Source organism: Heptranchias perlo, chromosome 11, assembly GCF_035084215.1.
Source record: "Heptranchias perlo isolate sHepPer1 chromosome 11, sHepPer1.hap1, whole genome shotgun sequence".
NCBI lineage: Eukaryota > Metazoa > Chordata > Chondrichthyes > Hexanchiformes > Hexanchidae > Heptranchias > Heptranchias perlo.
In genome coordinates, this window is record NC_090335.1 from 27,708,036 (window position 1) to 27,723,735 (window position 15,700).

At 40.7% G+C, this 15,700-nt stretch overlaps 1 protein-coding gene across 5 annotated transcripts in view; it reads left to right on the plus strand.

The window, feature by feature from the left end:
* Window positions 1-15,700, plus strand: part of usp16 (ubiquitin specific peptidase 16) — a 61,826-nt gene that overhangs the window by 9,048 nt on the left and 37,078 nt on the right. For 3 of the 5 annotated variants that reach the window (XM_067992751.1, XM_067992748.1, XM_067992750.1), the window contains exons 4-11: window positions 948-1,051; window positions 1,785-1,888; window positions 2,282-2,454; window positions 3,414-3,509; window positions 5,305-5,435; window positions 5,851-5,938; window positions 8,742-8,823; window positions 13,739-13,830. In XM_067992751.1, coding sequence (XP_067848852.1) covers window positions 948-1,051; window positions 1,785-1,888; window positions 2,282-2,454; window positions 3,414-3,509; window positions 5,305-5,435; window positions 5,851-5,938; window positions 8,742-8,823; window positions 13,739-13,830 — 870 coding nt within the window. The remainder of the gene's footprint in view (window positions 1-947; window positions 1,052-1,784; window positions 1,889-2,281; window positions 2,455-3,413; window positions 3,510-5,304; window positions 5,436-5,850; window positions 5,939-8,741; window positions 8,824-13,738; window positions 13,831-15,700) is intronic. The other 2 variants (XM_067992749.1, XM_067992752.1) reach the window with 2 other exon arrangements.

Below are 15,700 nucleotides of genomic sequence, written 5' to 3' on the forward strand. Positions count from 1 at the left end.
GAACACCTAGGGACAAGTTGTGTTGTACGGTCACTGGCATTAGCCAGTGCTAATTGACTGCTTCGTACTTTTCTAGTTCTGCACTTCGTGTGTGGGAATATTAATCAAATGGTACTGTATACACGTACGCTTTTTTTCAGGGGGTGTGGGGTCGGGACTTAATATGCCATGCCATCAGCCGTAAGATTAGGTCTGAGCAAATCCTGTTTAGCTGGTCACTAGTTTGTTCAACTAAAAAGAGAAATGTACCCCTTTCTCTGATCAATACCACCTGGTACTCTGTGCAGGGTTTCTTATTCAGTTTAAATACCAAAATCATGTAAGAAAATTATTGAAATTTGCTACAGATTCACTGTATACATGCTGTCATCCACATTGAAGAATTAACTATTGTGAAACAGCCACTACAATTCACAATATAGTACTCTGAAATTGAGCAAGTGTAAATTATATCTATAATATATACTGGCCATAAACATTTCTTTGCTAATCAACTATTTCTTTGAAAATTTGCTATCATTACACTACAACCGTTAATTCTTCAGGGTGGAAGTCATTACCTTCAACAGTTGAAGTGTGCTAACAACCTTGCTGGAATGCGATCGACCCAAAATTGAATAATCTTGTAAAATTATTGGGTGGTGTTGAAAAAAGAGATTGAACTAGTAGTTATTTCAACACAGTTATATAATTTTGAGGATCAAATTGCTGTTCCAAATTACACTGCTGCTTTTGTCATTCTTAAAAGCTCTCTTGTATTCTCTACATAACTCTAACTGAAATATTGTTAGAAAGTGGAACTATGTGTACAAAAGAGTTTTAAAAACCATCATAATGTAGATAAAACTTTGGCCTGCTGCCTGTTTCTGTTGTCCACCTTATGTGTATTATGAAATGTTTTCTTCAGCATTGCACAATTACATCATGGCTTGATTTGTATTTTTCAGGGTTGTGGGAGATGCACAGAAGAAAAACATGCCCTTAAACATTACGAGAAGCTGCATTCAGAATCACACTGTGTGGTTCTTAATTTGGACGACTGGATTGTATGGTAGGTTCAATATCTCATGTAGGGAAGCATATTCATGGATTATGACGTGTAAATAGCGCTGAATTAAATTCGTTTTTGGATCAGATTGTGACCAGCTCCTGCTATTTTGATGGTGGATAACATAACATTTGTGGAATTCTAATTAAGCAATACAGGAGCAGAGAGACCTATTGTAGAAGATTCAGAAACCAAATATCCAACACTTGTGAGACTTGTTCATGTTTTCTGCGGTCTCTGAATTCCTACTGGCTAATAAATACATGGGGCAGGATGCTCAAGGGGGGTCAACCGGGATCACTGAAGTCACATGTTTGAGCTTCAAGATCACCTGTCACTAAATTGTTTGCCACCAGTCAGTGTACCTTAAAGGCACAAGTCATTCCATGCCAAAAGGTGTAAGAGAGTGCATGGTATGACATGTCTCACTTGTACCTCCTGGTAATCTGTTATGAACTGGTGGTGTTGATGGATTTGGAAAAAAAATTGCAACCCAGGCACTTTACTCTCCTGAGTAGAGGAGTGTGTGTGAAGGTGGCAGTGAATGGGATGGTGTAGGGTGGGGGAGAAGCAGCTGTATAAGAATGTATTAAATGCACTAAAAAAACGTACAGCTGCAAGAAGCTGTAAAGGGGGAAAAAAAGGTAGGAGGGATTGGAAAGAATGGTTGTGAAGCACAATAAAATGTTCACCTATTTGTGTATAGTTTAATTACCTTTTGGTTATTTTGATGCAGGTGCTACTTGTGTGATGATGAAGTGCATTATGAAGGCAGAGATCAGTTAGGACAATTTGTAGCGTATATCCGAAAAAAGATTGCTGTTAAATGCACCAAAGGAGGTGAGTTATCTAGAAGGACTTTTGAGCTACATAGTTATTAAACAAAATATATATAAATGCTACGTGCTTTACTCCCATTAGTTCTCAGCTATCCCAAATTGCTGTATATTAGGTCGCAGCTATTGAAGACCGTTGAATGTTGCTGTTCTCCACGGACTAAATACACACACGTGCAAGGATTTAAAACTGAATGGTGCAGTTTTCCACTGAGTCTGCAGAACAAAACAAGACTGTCTGGCAAAAGCAATTTTAAATGTGTGTGTAGGTACAGTCTGCTCCTGTAGAATATGATTGAATTATGAATGCTGTAGTAGATGTGGTGCTAATTGCTGTTGGGAGTGGTTAATGTGAGTAACACAAATGTATGTAGTTTAAATTGTGGTCAATTTCAAGTTACAGCTGTACTGCCTCAAACAAATGAAAAAGAGGATAAGGGAAAGGAAGACAGCACAGCAGAAACTGGAAAACATGAGAAAGAAAAGACTTCGGCACAAAACAACCAACGGATACCAGTGAAAGGACTCAGTAATCTTGGCAATACTTGTTTTTTTAATGCTGTCATGCAGGTGATTATAAAGTGTTAACTCAATGTCACATGAAGCATTGACTATTGTATCTTGTGCTTAAAAATATATCAGCTAGCCAGCTCACATTTCATTTAGTTGACATTTTAGATTGCATACTAAAAGCTGCAGTAATGGACAACTCAGACGGTAACTTCATGAAACTAGCTGTCAATCAGCTGTGGATTGAAATCATTGCACAGGAGGACATTATTACTGCTAAAATGCATAGTAAATTGTTTACCCTGTTTTGATTAGGTGACAAGACGACTAGTCATAAAAGGCTATCATTATAGACAGTCATTTACTCAGAAGCCAGAGTACATTTTTATATTCTTTATAAGAACATAAGGAATAGGAGCAGGAGTAGGCCATCCGGCCCCTCGAGCCTACTCCACCGTTCAACAAGATCATGGCTGATTTTCTACCTCAACGCCATTTTCCTGCACCATCCCCATCCCCATATCCCTTGTTGTCTTTAATATCGAGAAATCTATCGATCTTTGTTTTGAATGTAATCAATGACTGAGCCTCCATAGCCCTCTGGGATAGAGAATTCCAAATATTCACCACCCTCTGAGTGAACAAATTTCTCCTCATCTCAGTCCTAAATGGCCTACCCTTTATTCTGAGACTGTGACCCCTGGTTCTAGATTTCCCAGCCAGGGGAAACATCCTCCCTGCATCTACCCTGTCGAGCCCTGTAAGAATTTTATATGTTTCAATGAGATCACCTCTTCTAAACTCTAGAGAATACAGGCCTAGTCTACTCAATCTCTGTCCCTGTCTTATCCTTGTGCTGCTGCACTCTGTATTTTAAGACTGTTCTAGCACTTTAGAATTCTTTGAACATTATCTGAGTGAATTTTGTTCGTTAAAATTTTTTGTTGTTGTTTACTTTGTAATAACTTTTGACAGTTGAAAAGGACAGACAGTATCCTTAACTTTATTTTTTAATCCAGATCTTATCACAGACCTACGTACTGAATGAGTTGATTCAGCTAATAAAAGTGAATGGAACTACAATGACCGTTGTAATGCCTGACTCCTCAAATCTGGTAGGTGAATACGTTGTGAAGAACTGCTTAGAGAGCTTTCATTTTACAGTTTGTAAACTACCATATTATAGAATTTAACCAGTGTACTAACTGAACTCAATATAAAACATTGTCCATTTTGTGAGTTTTTAAATGTACTCTGTCCTTGTATCTGTGAACCTTTGAATGATTTACTCTCTGATTCCAATGATACCTAACAGTCCCTAATAGCACAATAACTGACGTGAACATATTGCACTCTATTATCATTAAAACAACACTTTAGAAAGGAGTGCAAAAATTGTATTTGGTAAGTCTTGTGAATTGACAGATTAACTATAGAATTAAAAAGATCTTTAACTTCCTAAACAACATTTCTTATGACTTCTGGTTCTACAAAGAATGGCTGTTTCTTGGAGTTAACAGTCTTAGACATGTCAACATAGGATTTCATTTCTCCTTTAAAACATGTCAGAAGTTCATGCATGAAAGTGTCTTACACATGATCTTTGTTCATAGGATGTTACAAAGTTGTGATGTTTAGTTGATTGCAAATTTGAAAATTGTGCAATACTTAATTTTTTGGGCAATTCGCAGTGATTTCCAAATTACCTCAGCTAGTAGCTTTTCAGCTACTATTCTATCATTTTTTTTTTACAGAGATCATGAAAACCAAGTCACTTTAATTAGAAAAGATTAGTTGATCCCTATCAGATCCTGGTATAATACCACTGATGTATCAGATACTGGTATTAAAATTTTGAAAAATAAAAAGAACTTCTCGAGACTGGCTTTTAACTCTTTTAAAATTGAAGTCCCTCCATCATCTAATGGTACATCTTTATTAAATACAAATGTTTCAGATAATTAGCTTCTCTTATTCATAAACTCTCTAATATTATACTTCGGACTACACATCTGTGAATTAGAAAACTTCTAGAACTCATTACAGCTGAATAATGGCCTGATGGAACTTATAAGTAATTGTAGCTCTTGAAGGCATAAACATGTGGGAAAAGTTCTGTACTTTTAGATGATCTTTGTGGTAATTGTCTAAGTCTGCTCCTTTCATGTTTCAGGAAAAGAATTTCATTTTTTTCTGGGTAGGGAGCCTGTTGAGAGGTCACTTTCCTGTTAGGTTTTTATATTTTTTAATATAATATATGCACACACACAGTAATGTTCCGGAAGCATTGATTAAATATAAATGTAGATATATGATAATAGAAGAGTTAAGTGTCAGCTTAGCTCAGTTTATAGCAGTCATGCTTCTGAGTTAGAAGGTTGTGGGTCCAATCCCTGCTCTGGGATTTTAGCCTATAATCTAGACTGACTATGTAGCATTCCCTCAGCACTGTACTCAGTCGGAGTTGCCGTCCTTCGGATAAAGTGATAAACTATTTTCTTGTGGTTCGGTTGCACTTGGACGTTATTTGAGGAAGTGTAGGCCGTTCTCCTGGTATCCTGGCTAACATTCTTTCCTCCACCAATGCCACACCAAACAATAGCCTCAGTGCTGTTGTGGAACTTGCTGTGTAAAGTGACTGCTACATTCACCCACATAACAACAATTACTGCACAATGCTGTGTGAAGCACTGAGATGTCTGTGACAGATGTGATAAGATGCTATATAAACGCAAGTTAAAAATTTTTTTTTTCTTTTCATTTTTCAAACCTGGACATTGAAAATGAAAGTAAGGGTGGAGATTTCTAGGCACCAGGCATCTTTTCTGCGATTGTTTCACTTGCCTTTTTATGAATATATAATTTATTTTTTGACTTTAAAACTTTATGGATTTTACTTTAAATTATCAGGGACCCCTAGAGATTCACATTGATCAACCGGGACCACTGTCATCAGCAATGTGTCAATTTCTTCTTGATATCCAAGACACCAAGAAGAATGTTGTCACCCCAAAGGAACTGTTCACTCAGGTCTGTAAAAAGTGAGTATTCACCTTCGTCACCGCTGTGCAGGTATGAAGCCAGTTATATTCAGACCAAAACATGTTGCACTGCATAGAACTCTCAGAACAAATATAACCATTTGAGGACTGTAGTGTTGTACTTGTGAATATTAGCTTTTGTAGAATTTACATTGACCAGTTGATTCATTCTTTCAAACATCCACCAAAAGTTTTAATAAATCTTGTTGATTTGTACGTTAGAAAATTGTCCATCTTGACAATACAGGTAATGAGTCCCCATAACAGAGACCGATGGGGTTCCGTTGCCATTTTATTTAATCTCTTCTACATTGAAATTGTAACCAGTAGTGAAGAGATGTAGTGCCTAAAGAATGTCTGCATTATGGATCTGTACCATAATGTGTTTTTCTTCTGACATGTTTTATTTCGTCAGGGCTATACGATTTAAAGGGTTTCAACAGCAAGATAGCCAGGAGTTGCTTCGTTATTTATTAGATGGAATGAGGAGTGAGGAGATCAAAGTAAGTGGACTGCATTGGTTGTAGATGACTGTCCATATATTGTTCCACTGAAATGTACATAGTTAGTCTGCTCACAAAAAATGAAAGTTGATTTGCTGTAATTTCATAACTTTTGGGTTATACATGGGAGGAGAGGGTTGTATATGTAGATGGGTTTCACACGTGACTCCCTTTTTAGAACACGATTGTCCAACCTGTGGCCTTAGTGCTATACGACCTCTGAGCCCTAGGAATCTGGCCTTTGAAGACAAGGCAACATACTCCTATTTGCATTTATATTTCATGGGTCTGCAGGTTTGGAAAGGGCTGTTCTTCGCGCTGTTGCCTCATTGATTGGTAATTCCTAAATCAAGATCTGTTAGTAGCAGCAACGTGAGAAATATGCAAATTTATGGCAACATAGTTTCAAATTTTCTATATGGCTGTGACAAACTATAGTACATGCCTATGCAGCTCATGAAGGCAAAAGCTTGGATACCCAATCCCTAAAATATTGTGTTGCCATTTTTTATACCATTTTTAAAATATTTGAATATTTACTAACAAACGGACTACCGAGGAATAAAAGGATAGGTGAAGATGCTGAGAGAAGGATCTAAAATTACTCTAAGCTTGATTGCTCTCCTTTAATTATTGATGAATGTGAATTTATGTGTTCGACAAGGAGTTGGGAGAAAAACTTTGAAGCTTTTTGTCATACCAGTTATTCCCACTCGTAATCTATTTGAACGAATACTCTTTAATACTGGTTTTCCTACATCATTTATAAGTGAGGATGGCTCATGTTGCATCTTTATATGTGATTGAGATTTAACTTGCAAAGATTATAGTGTATGCATTCAAGTAAGCATGTCAAAATAGGTATGTACGGTGGGTATAATGTACAGCCAGGGTGACATGGAGCTGAGGGATATATATTTTAAATTTGGCAGAACGGTAGAGACAGAGGATTTGTATCAGTTATGCAAATTGGCAAACAAATTTAACATAGCTATGTATAAAATATGTGGGTCATAAGTAAACTATGAATTAAACTGAATTAGCACAGGGAATAAAGTAGACGTTTCACTTAACTGTTAATGCCCAGCCAATGTAGCAGAGCAATTTATAAAAGCTAATGGAATGCTAGGATTATACAACTAGAACAGTACTACTCCACAGGCTTGTTAATGTATTGGGAAGACTACCTCTAGCTTATGGTGTTCAGTTTTGATCACCACACCATAAAAAAATATATGGACATTGGAAAGGGTACAGAAAAGCACAATTTTTTTTTATTCGTTCACGGGATGTGGGCGTCGCTGGCGAGGCCAGCATTTATTGCCCATCCCTAATTGCCCTCGAGAAGGTGGTGGTGGTGAGGCCATTTCAGAGGGCAATTAAGAATCAACCACATTGCTGTGGGTCTGGAGTCACATATAGGCCAGACCGGGTAAGGATGGCAGGTTTCCTTCCCTAAAGGACATTAGTGAACCAGATGGGTTTTTACGACAATCCGGTAGTTTCATGGCCATCATTACTGATACTAGTATTTTTAATTCCAGATTTTATTTAATTAATTGAATTTAATTAATTGAATTTAAATTCGCCAGCTGCCGTGGCGGGATTTGAACTCATGACTCTGGATTTTAGTCCAGGCCTCTGGATTACTAGCCCAGTAACATAACCACTATGCTACCGTACCCGTCATGAATGATCACAATCGGAAAGGAAATGAGTGCTAAGAGCAGTGAGACTGATCCCAAGTGTGAAGGGAATGACCGTGAGAAAGGACTAGAAAAGCTTAAATTTGACAGTCTAAAAAAGAAAACAATTAAGGGGAGACTTCATTTTATGAAATATTAATCTGGGTTTACCTAATCTCTTCTATTTGTTACTCCAAAGTAAACGAGGACCAAGGACATAATTAGTGAAAAATAAATTGAAAAAAAAATCAGGAAGAACTTCTTTACTCAAAGAATGATAAATGTTTGGTATGATCAGCCATGTAGCGTAATAGAGAACATTAGCTTTGTTCAAAATGCAGTTTGATGCTATGATGGTAGAGTTGGTGCATTCGAGGGATGGGTTTTGATGGGAGGAAGGATTTATTTTTAGTGAGAAATTTATGGTACTTTTTACCTTTTTTTATATTTAAATGTACACTTTTGAGAGTACAACGAATAGCAATGTGTCAATTGCAGTCAATTGTCAAGTACAGTGCCTGGTGGTTTTTAAAAAATTTTCAATTAAACTTTTATCGGCGTTAAAGGGGCTCCCTGCAATAATATCTCAATCATTGGCATTTCAGAATTATATAAATGAAAAACCTTTTTGCACAAAAAAGTCAGTTCCTGCAATGCACTCTGTTAGGACTCCCTGTCCTTATCTCCAATTTATTGAGCATAGATGACCAGCTGGAGCAAAAGGGCAATTTATAGCTCCCTGTTTAATAGTGTACTAAAATCCTGATTTCAAATATTTATTAAGGCTGTTTAGTTATGCAGTGTGAGTAATGGCACTGGAGTATTTAGGTAGAGCGGGAAGTGCTTTTTAAAAATTTCTCATTTACACCGGCCACTGCATATAGCGGACAAATTGCGTTGACACCAATGCGCTCGCTATAAGCGGTGGGGACTGTACATATAAAGAACATTGCGTTACATAGTGAAAAATTTCCTGTATGTTTCTCAAATTGCTACCTGAGTGTGATTGCCTGCCCTTCACCCTATAGCTTGGGTAATTGAAACTCTGTTTCATATAAAGTCCTATAATCCAGATAAATATTTTTTTAAAGTATCTTCTAAATTTATTTCAATCTCAGCGTGTAGGTGCTGGCATTTTAAAAGCCTTAAATTATTCTTCAGAGACAATGGAGAATGAAGAATCCAGGAAAACCATGAAAGGTAATGTCATAATATTACATGCCATTTCTGTTATAGAGAGTATAGTATCTCTTCTGGTGGCTCAGTGAGCGAATGCACCATCCAATATGCTGTTGAGCCATGCGGATCCCTGATCTGTAGCTGATCTTAGCTGAGTTGGTGATAGAGGTGCTGCAGTTGGTCTTAAGGTCTAGTGAGCGTGGGCAAGTGTGGGGGGGGGTGCTGGGTAGGTAGGTAGATAGAATCAGCTAGAGTTTCAATTGTTACCAGATAATTCTCCATTAAGAAATATATGTGAATAAATATGGGTCCAACTGTGATGCCCCAGATGGTCGAATAGGCCAAGACTCGTCGTCTTGGCTCACACAGGAGGAATGGCCACTTGGGTGAGGTGCTAAAGGGCTGTTAGTGCCTCTGGATCCATTCCTCAGCACAAACTTAAGACGAGGTGAGAATTATGGGGGTTTGTGGGTAACCTTTTTAAAAGAAAATGTGTGAACCCTACCAGTGATTTACAGTTGTGCCCAGGGCCATTGGCAGATACACTGTGTAATATGTTGAGCTATTGTTCAAATTTAAATGAATATGTAAAGACTAGTAGGAACTTGCTATACAGAATTATTCCCGCTGATTTGATTGTTGCAACCCGTGCCGGTTGTGATGTTGCATCGCTGGTGTTACGCCATCACTACAAATACTACACTTTACTAACTCTGCATATTATGTATAGAATTCAGACCATCTTTGTTTTAGGAAACCTGCACATTTTTTGTTACAATGATAGATAAGAGGATATTCTGTAAAACAAGTTGTGTGCCCCTTTTGAAAGAGTGTCCATTTTTGAGCAAAAGTGAGGCATACTTTATATTCCATGCTTCCTTTTTTGTTAACCACACTATAGCATTTCTGAGGAGATTTGTGTTTCTGTTTGAGCTATCAATAGGTCAACACATTTTGTAGACACTTAATTGAACTTTATAAATGTGCTATAGTATGTGGAACTAAAAAGTACAAACTGTAAGTATTATTTCTACAGTGCACTGCAAAGGTACTCCTTCAGTGTCCGATGCTAAACAGTATATAGTCTACAGCACAGAAGCAGGCTGGTCTTTGCCAGTGTTTATGTTCCACACAAGCCTCCTCCCACCCCTCTTCATTTAACCCCATCAACATAACTTTCTATTCCTTTCTCCCTCATGTCCTTATCTGACGTCCTCTTAAATGCATCAGTGCTATTCGCCTCAATTACTCCTTGCAGCATCGAGTTCCACATTCTAACCACTCTTCGGGTAAAGAAGTTTCTCCTGAATTTCCTGTTGGATTTATTAGTGACTATTTTATATTTACAATCTCTAGTTCTGCATTCCCCCACAGGTGGAAACATTTTCTCTACATCTACCCTATCAAACCCTTTCATAATCTTACAGACCTCGATCAGGTCACCCCTCAGCCTTCTCTTTTTTTTTAGAGAAAAGAGCCCCAGACTGTTCAGCCTTTCCTGATAAAAATATCCTCTCAGTTCTGGTATCATCCTTGTGAATATTTTTTGCACTTTCTCCAGTGCCTCTATATCCTTTTTATAATATGGAGACCAGGGGCCCGATTTTAGCACCCGCTCTCGGGTGCGTTCTCGGCGGGGGGGCCCCGAAAATCCCGAAATCCAGGTGCGGGACCGGATCGCGCCTCGATCCCGCCCACTTCCGGGTTCCGCGCTGACGTGCGGGGGTGCGTGCGCAGCCCCCGCTGGTGGGAATCCCGCAGGCAATTAAAGCCAGCGGGATGCCACTTGAGTGTATTTACTTTGCTTGTTCAGGTCATTAACTGACCTGATTAAGGGACTGTGTGTGATTTTGGATAAACATGGGACTGTTTCACACACTGGGGGAAACAGTCCCAGTTGAAATTGACGTGTTGCAGCCGTCAGCCTGTGGCAGCTACAAAGGTCCATTTGACAGGTGGGGGGGAGGGGGGAGACCCTCACTCATTGCAGGAGGCCGCTCTGTCACTTGGGACAAAGTTTGGCCTCCACCACCCTCCTCCTGATGGTCGAAGTCACCAACCTGCACACTTACCCCGGGGTCCGAAGACACGTACCTACCTTGCGGACCCCCTCAGATGTACATCTTGCGGATGGGGGCCGCCGTAGCTGCAGTCATGACCTCCTCGGAGGGCGAACAGCATCACCATCCGCGCCGTCCACCTCTGACACGTGGAGCTCCACAACAGAGTGCTGTGACACATCCACCTGTACAGCAGGAGGGAGGGCTACCGCAGAGAGAGATGCGTCGCAAAGGGCACTACCCTCGCCACAGGGTCTACAGACTGAGGCTCAGCTTCCTGGACCTCTCTGAGCAGCAGTGCACACGGAGGCTCAGAGTCACTCGACATGTAGCCGTGGACATCTGCAGCCTCTTTCATGCCGAGCTGCTCCGTGCACCATCTTCCTACCTGTCGCTGTCAAAGTCACCACTGCCCTCCCGAATTTCTCCTCCACAGCCTTCCAGGCTGAAACCGGGGACATCCCCGATGTCTCTCAGTCGTCTGCGCAGAAGAGCCCTGCAAATACACCTACACCCACTCTGCAGTGACACACTGGGTGGCATCAGTGGTGGGTCCCCATAGGGATACCCAGGAGCGGGCATTATTGCACAAACCGGACAGGATTTGCGAAGACATGGCAGTAGTGGTGCTAATATAATGTGTGATGTGAGTTGTTCTTTAATTCAATATAAGTAACAACCATGACAAACCCTCAAACACCCTTGTGCATCCCCTTCATGCTCACGACACGTTTGCCTTACGCTGCCTAATGCACATATGCGATGCATGCCCTGTGGCTGCAGCACAGGTAGTGGCAGGTTGAGTGAGGCTGGCCGTGAGAGAGATGCACGAGAGGGTGAGTATGGGATAGAGCCATGAGATTGTATGAGGATTGGGTTGCGTGGTAGTGGCGGGGTGAGTACTCGCGAGGTGAGTAGGTGCAGGTAAGATGAGGATGAGGTTTGAGTGGGTATGAGGGGTGATGTGACAGAGTAGTGTTGGCAGTGCCGAAGGAGATGTGGGGTGGGGGCAGTGTTGTGGCAGACGGAGTGTAGGGGAAAGACTACGTGTTCTCACTGTGGCTGACCTACTGAGGTCATTGGAGCGCCTCCTGCACTGTATGCAGGTGGGCGATATGTTGGTGGCGCAGGTGACCCCCTCTGCCACCTCGAGCCAGGCCTTCTTGGTGGCAGAGGCAGGCCGCTTCCTCCCGCTCACCGGGGGGGAAGATCTCTGTCCTCCCCCTCCTCCTCACCCCATCTAATGATACCTGGGGTGAGGCATCATTAAACTGGGAGCAGCCTTCCCCCTGGGCTGCTCCATGCTGTAATTTTTGCTGTTTGTGGCAGCATCTGTCAGTGGAGGACTGCCCCTTTAAATAGAGCGCCTCCAGCTGACAGATCTTACTGCGCATGCGCAGCCCGCCCGACGCGCGGATCAGCATCGGGGAACCCGGAGGAGCAGGTAAGTGGATCCAATTAGTGTGTTGCCTGCTACGATTGCGTGGGCAACCCACTAAAACGCGCCCGCTGGCCTACCCGCCGACAACCCGCACCCCTGGTAAAATCGGGCCCCAGATCTGTGCACAATACTCCAAGTGTGGTTTAACCAAGGTTCTATACAAGTTTAACATAACTTCTTTGCTTTTCAATTCTATCCCTCTAGAAATGAACCCCAGTACTTGGTTTGCATTTTTAAGGCCTTATTAACCAGCATCGCTATTTTTAGTGATTTGTGTACCTGTACCCCGAGATCCTTTTGCTCCTCTAACCCATTTAGACTGATTATCCATGCAGTATGTGGCCTCCTTCTTCTTCCTACCAAAATGCACCATCTCACACTGATCATTTGCCAAATACACGCCCATTCTGCAAGTTTATTAACGTCTTGTGTTTTGTCGTATTCTTCCTCAGTATTAACCATACCCTCAATTTGGTGTTGTCCTCAAATTTTGAAATTGTACTTCTGATTCCTGAGTCCAAATCTTTGATGTAAATTGTGAACAATGGTGGTCCCAGCACTAATCCCTGTGGAACACCACTTCCCACCGTCTGCCAGCCTGAGTAGCTACCCCTAACCCTTGTTCTGTTTTCTGTTTTGTAGCCAGCTTGCTTTCCATTCTGCTACTTAACCCCTGACCTTATTCATGAGTCGACTTACTATGCGATACCTTATATCAAAAATCCAAATATATTACATCTACTACATTACCCTTGTCTACTCTTTGTTACTTCTTCACAGAATTCAATAAGGTTAGTCAAGCATGACCTTCCCTTTTGAAATCCCATTTTCTAGATGTTTTTCTGTTACATCTTTGAGTAAAGATTCCATTATCTTTCCTACCACTGATGTTAAGCTAACTGGTCTATAGTTCCCTGGTCTTGTTCTGTCTTTATCTTGTTAAATATAGGACTCACATATAATTGTGGTATTGATGTGAATATTATGACAATTTCATGAGTATGTGGGTGTATTCAGTACATTTTGCAGTAGTTGTATATTTAACAGATTTATTTGCTTTCAGTCATCATCCTTAGGGCTGTATTATGCCTAGTGAGGACACTCAATCATTGTGTTGGAAAGAAATATTCAGCATCAGTGGTTGAGAATTCCTTTGGCTCAAGGACTGGATTGCTTAAAATATTTCAGTTTAACAGAGTTAATGGGAAATAAGTATTAGTGTTGCTATTGATAATTGCTGCTGGTGACTGTGTTGTTCAGCTTAGTAGCAGCCTTTTGTGGCTGAAGTCACACTGCATCACTACAGTATTGAGTGGTCTTGGACCTTTTAGTTTGGCTGATTTCAAAGTTGCAAGCCAATTAATAATTCCATGCTTGTTTGTGTAGAATAATTAAATATGTCCAATTTAAAATGACATTCTCTCCCTCATACTAGTGTATGAAAAGGAGGGCTCCATGCTGAACTTCGTTGACCGGGTTTTTGGTGGCATATTGACAAGTACAATCATGTGCGAGGAGTGTAAAATGGTGAGATTGTTTCCTAGTGATCTATTAAAAAGAATTGATACAGAATATTAATAAAGATGATAACTTTGTACTGATAGTATGCTAGCTTTTAGGAATGTAAAAATAGTTTAATTTTGTGTACAATGTGTATTTTTAATGAAGTTAATTTGTAAACCATAGGTTTTTTATCCCCTCAATTTGCTCGGTCAGTTTTTTTTCTTCTCCTCTCCCCTTCTCTCCTGAAGGTATTGACTTCTTGTTGAGATACAATTCCACAGTGCCAGGCATCCTCCAACGCCTTGCCCGAATGGCCACTGTTTGTATACAAGCCTTGACCGTGAGCAATAGCAGGTTATTTGACTGTGGCGGCAGCATCGCGGCCAGGTCCGATCCTGATCCTTATAGAGGTGGACTTCCAATAAGGATCCCTGGAACCCTGGCCGCTTTTTCCCCCCTCCAACTCAACGGTCCTCAGACAAATTGTAGCACTCCTACTCCTGCATTAGCAGAGATCAGCTAATTAAATGGAGGCTGGGGTTAGAACCTGGGACTATCCCAGTCTGTATGTTATAGCTACCATACAGAGCTTGGAAGCTCTTGTGTTAGCATTGCAAAGTCTGAGCTGACTAACACAGCAGAACTGGCAGTGTTTACAATTGGTTCTGGGGGAGGTGGGACCAGTACAAACCGGACGGTCTGCACCTGGGCAGGGCCGGGACCGCTGTCCTAGGGGGAGTGTTTGCTAGTGCTGTTGGGGAGGGTTTAAACTAAAGTGGCAGGGGGTTGGGAACCTGAGCAGGGTGACAGAGGAAAGCGTGTCAGGAAGGGACAGAAGGTATGGAGTAAAAGGTAAAGTGTTAAAAAAGGAAAAAGCAGGAACTAAGTGTCACAAAACATATTTGAAAGTTCTTTATCTGAATGCACGTAGCATTCGTAAGAAAATGGACAAGTTAACAGCACAAATAACTACGTATGGGTATGATCTTGTGGCCATTACAGAAACATGGCTGCAGGGTGACAACGACGGGAATTAAATATGCCAGGGTATTTAACAATCAGGAAGGACAGGCAGGAAGGAAGGGGAGGTGGGGTGGCTATGTTAATAAAGGAAGGAATCACTGTAATACAGAGAAACGATATTGGGACAAGGGATCAGGATAATGAAACAGTTTGGGTAGAGATAAGGAATAATAAGGGGAAAAAAACACTAGTGGGCGTAGTATATAGGCCTCCTAATAGTTGCAACTCTGCTGGAAGAAGTATTAATCAGGAAATAGTCGGGGCATGTAATAAGAGAACAGCTATAATTATGGGGGATTTTAACTATCATATTAACTGGACAAATCAAATTGGGCAGGGCAGCCTTGAGGAAGAGTTTATTGAGTGTATTAGGGATGGATTTCTTGAGCAGTATGTAACTGATCCTAAAAGGGGGCAAGCAACCTTGGATCTGGTCCTGTGTAATGAGCCAGGGTTAATTAATAATGTTCTAGTTAAGGATCCCCTTGGAATGAGTGACCATAACATGGTTGAATTCCATATCCAATTAGAGAGTGAGAAGGTTGGTTCTCAAACAAGCGTACTGAGCTTGAATAAGGGAGACTATGATGGTATGAGAGCAGAATTGATTAAAGTGGACTGGGAAAACAGATTAAAGGGTAAGATGGTACATGAGCAGTGGTGTTCATTTAAGGAGTTATTTTACAACTTTCAAAACAAATATATTCCACTGAGGAAAAAAGGGTGTAAAAGAAATGACAGCCATCCGTGGCTAAGTAAAGAAATTAAGGATAGTATCCGACTAAAATCAAGGACATATATGGTAGCCAAACTTAGTGGGAGGATAGAAGATTGGGAAGTCTTCAAAAGACAGCAAAAAGTAACTAAAGGA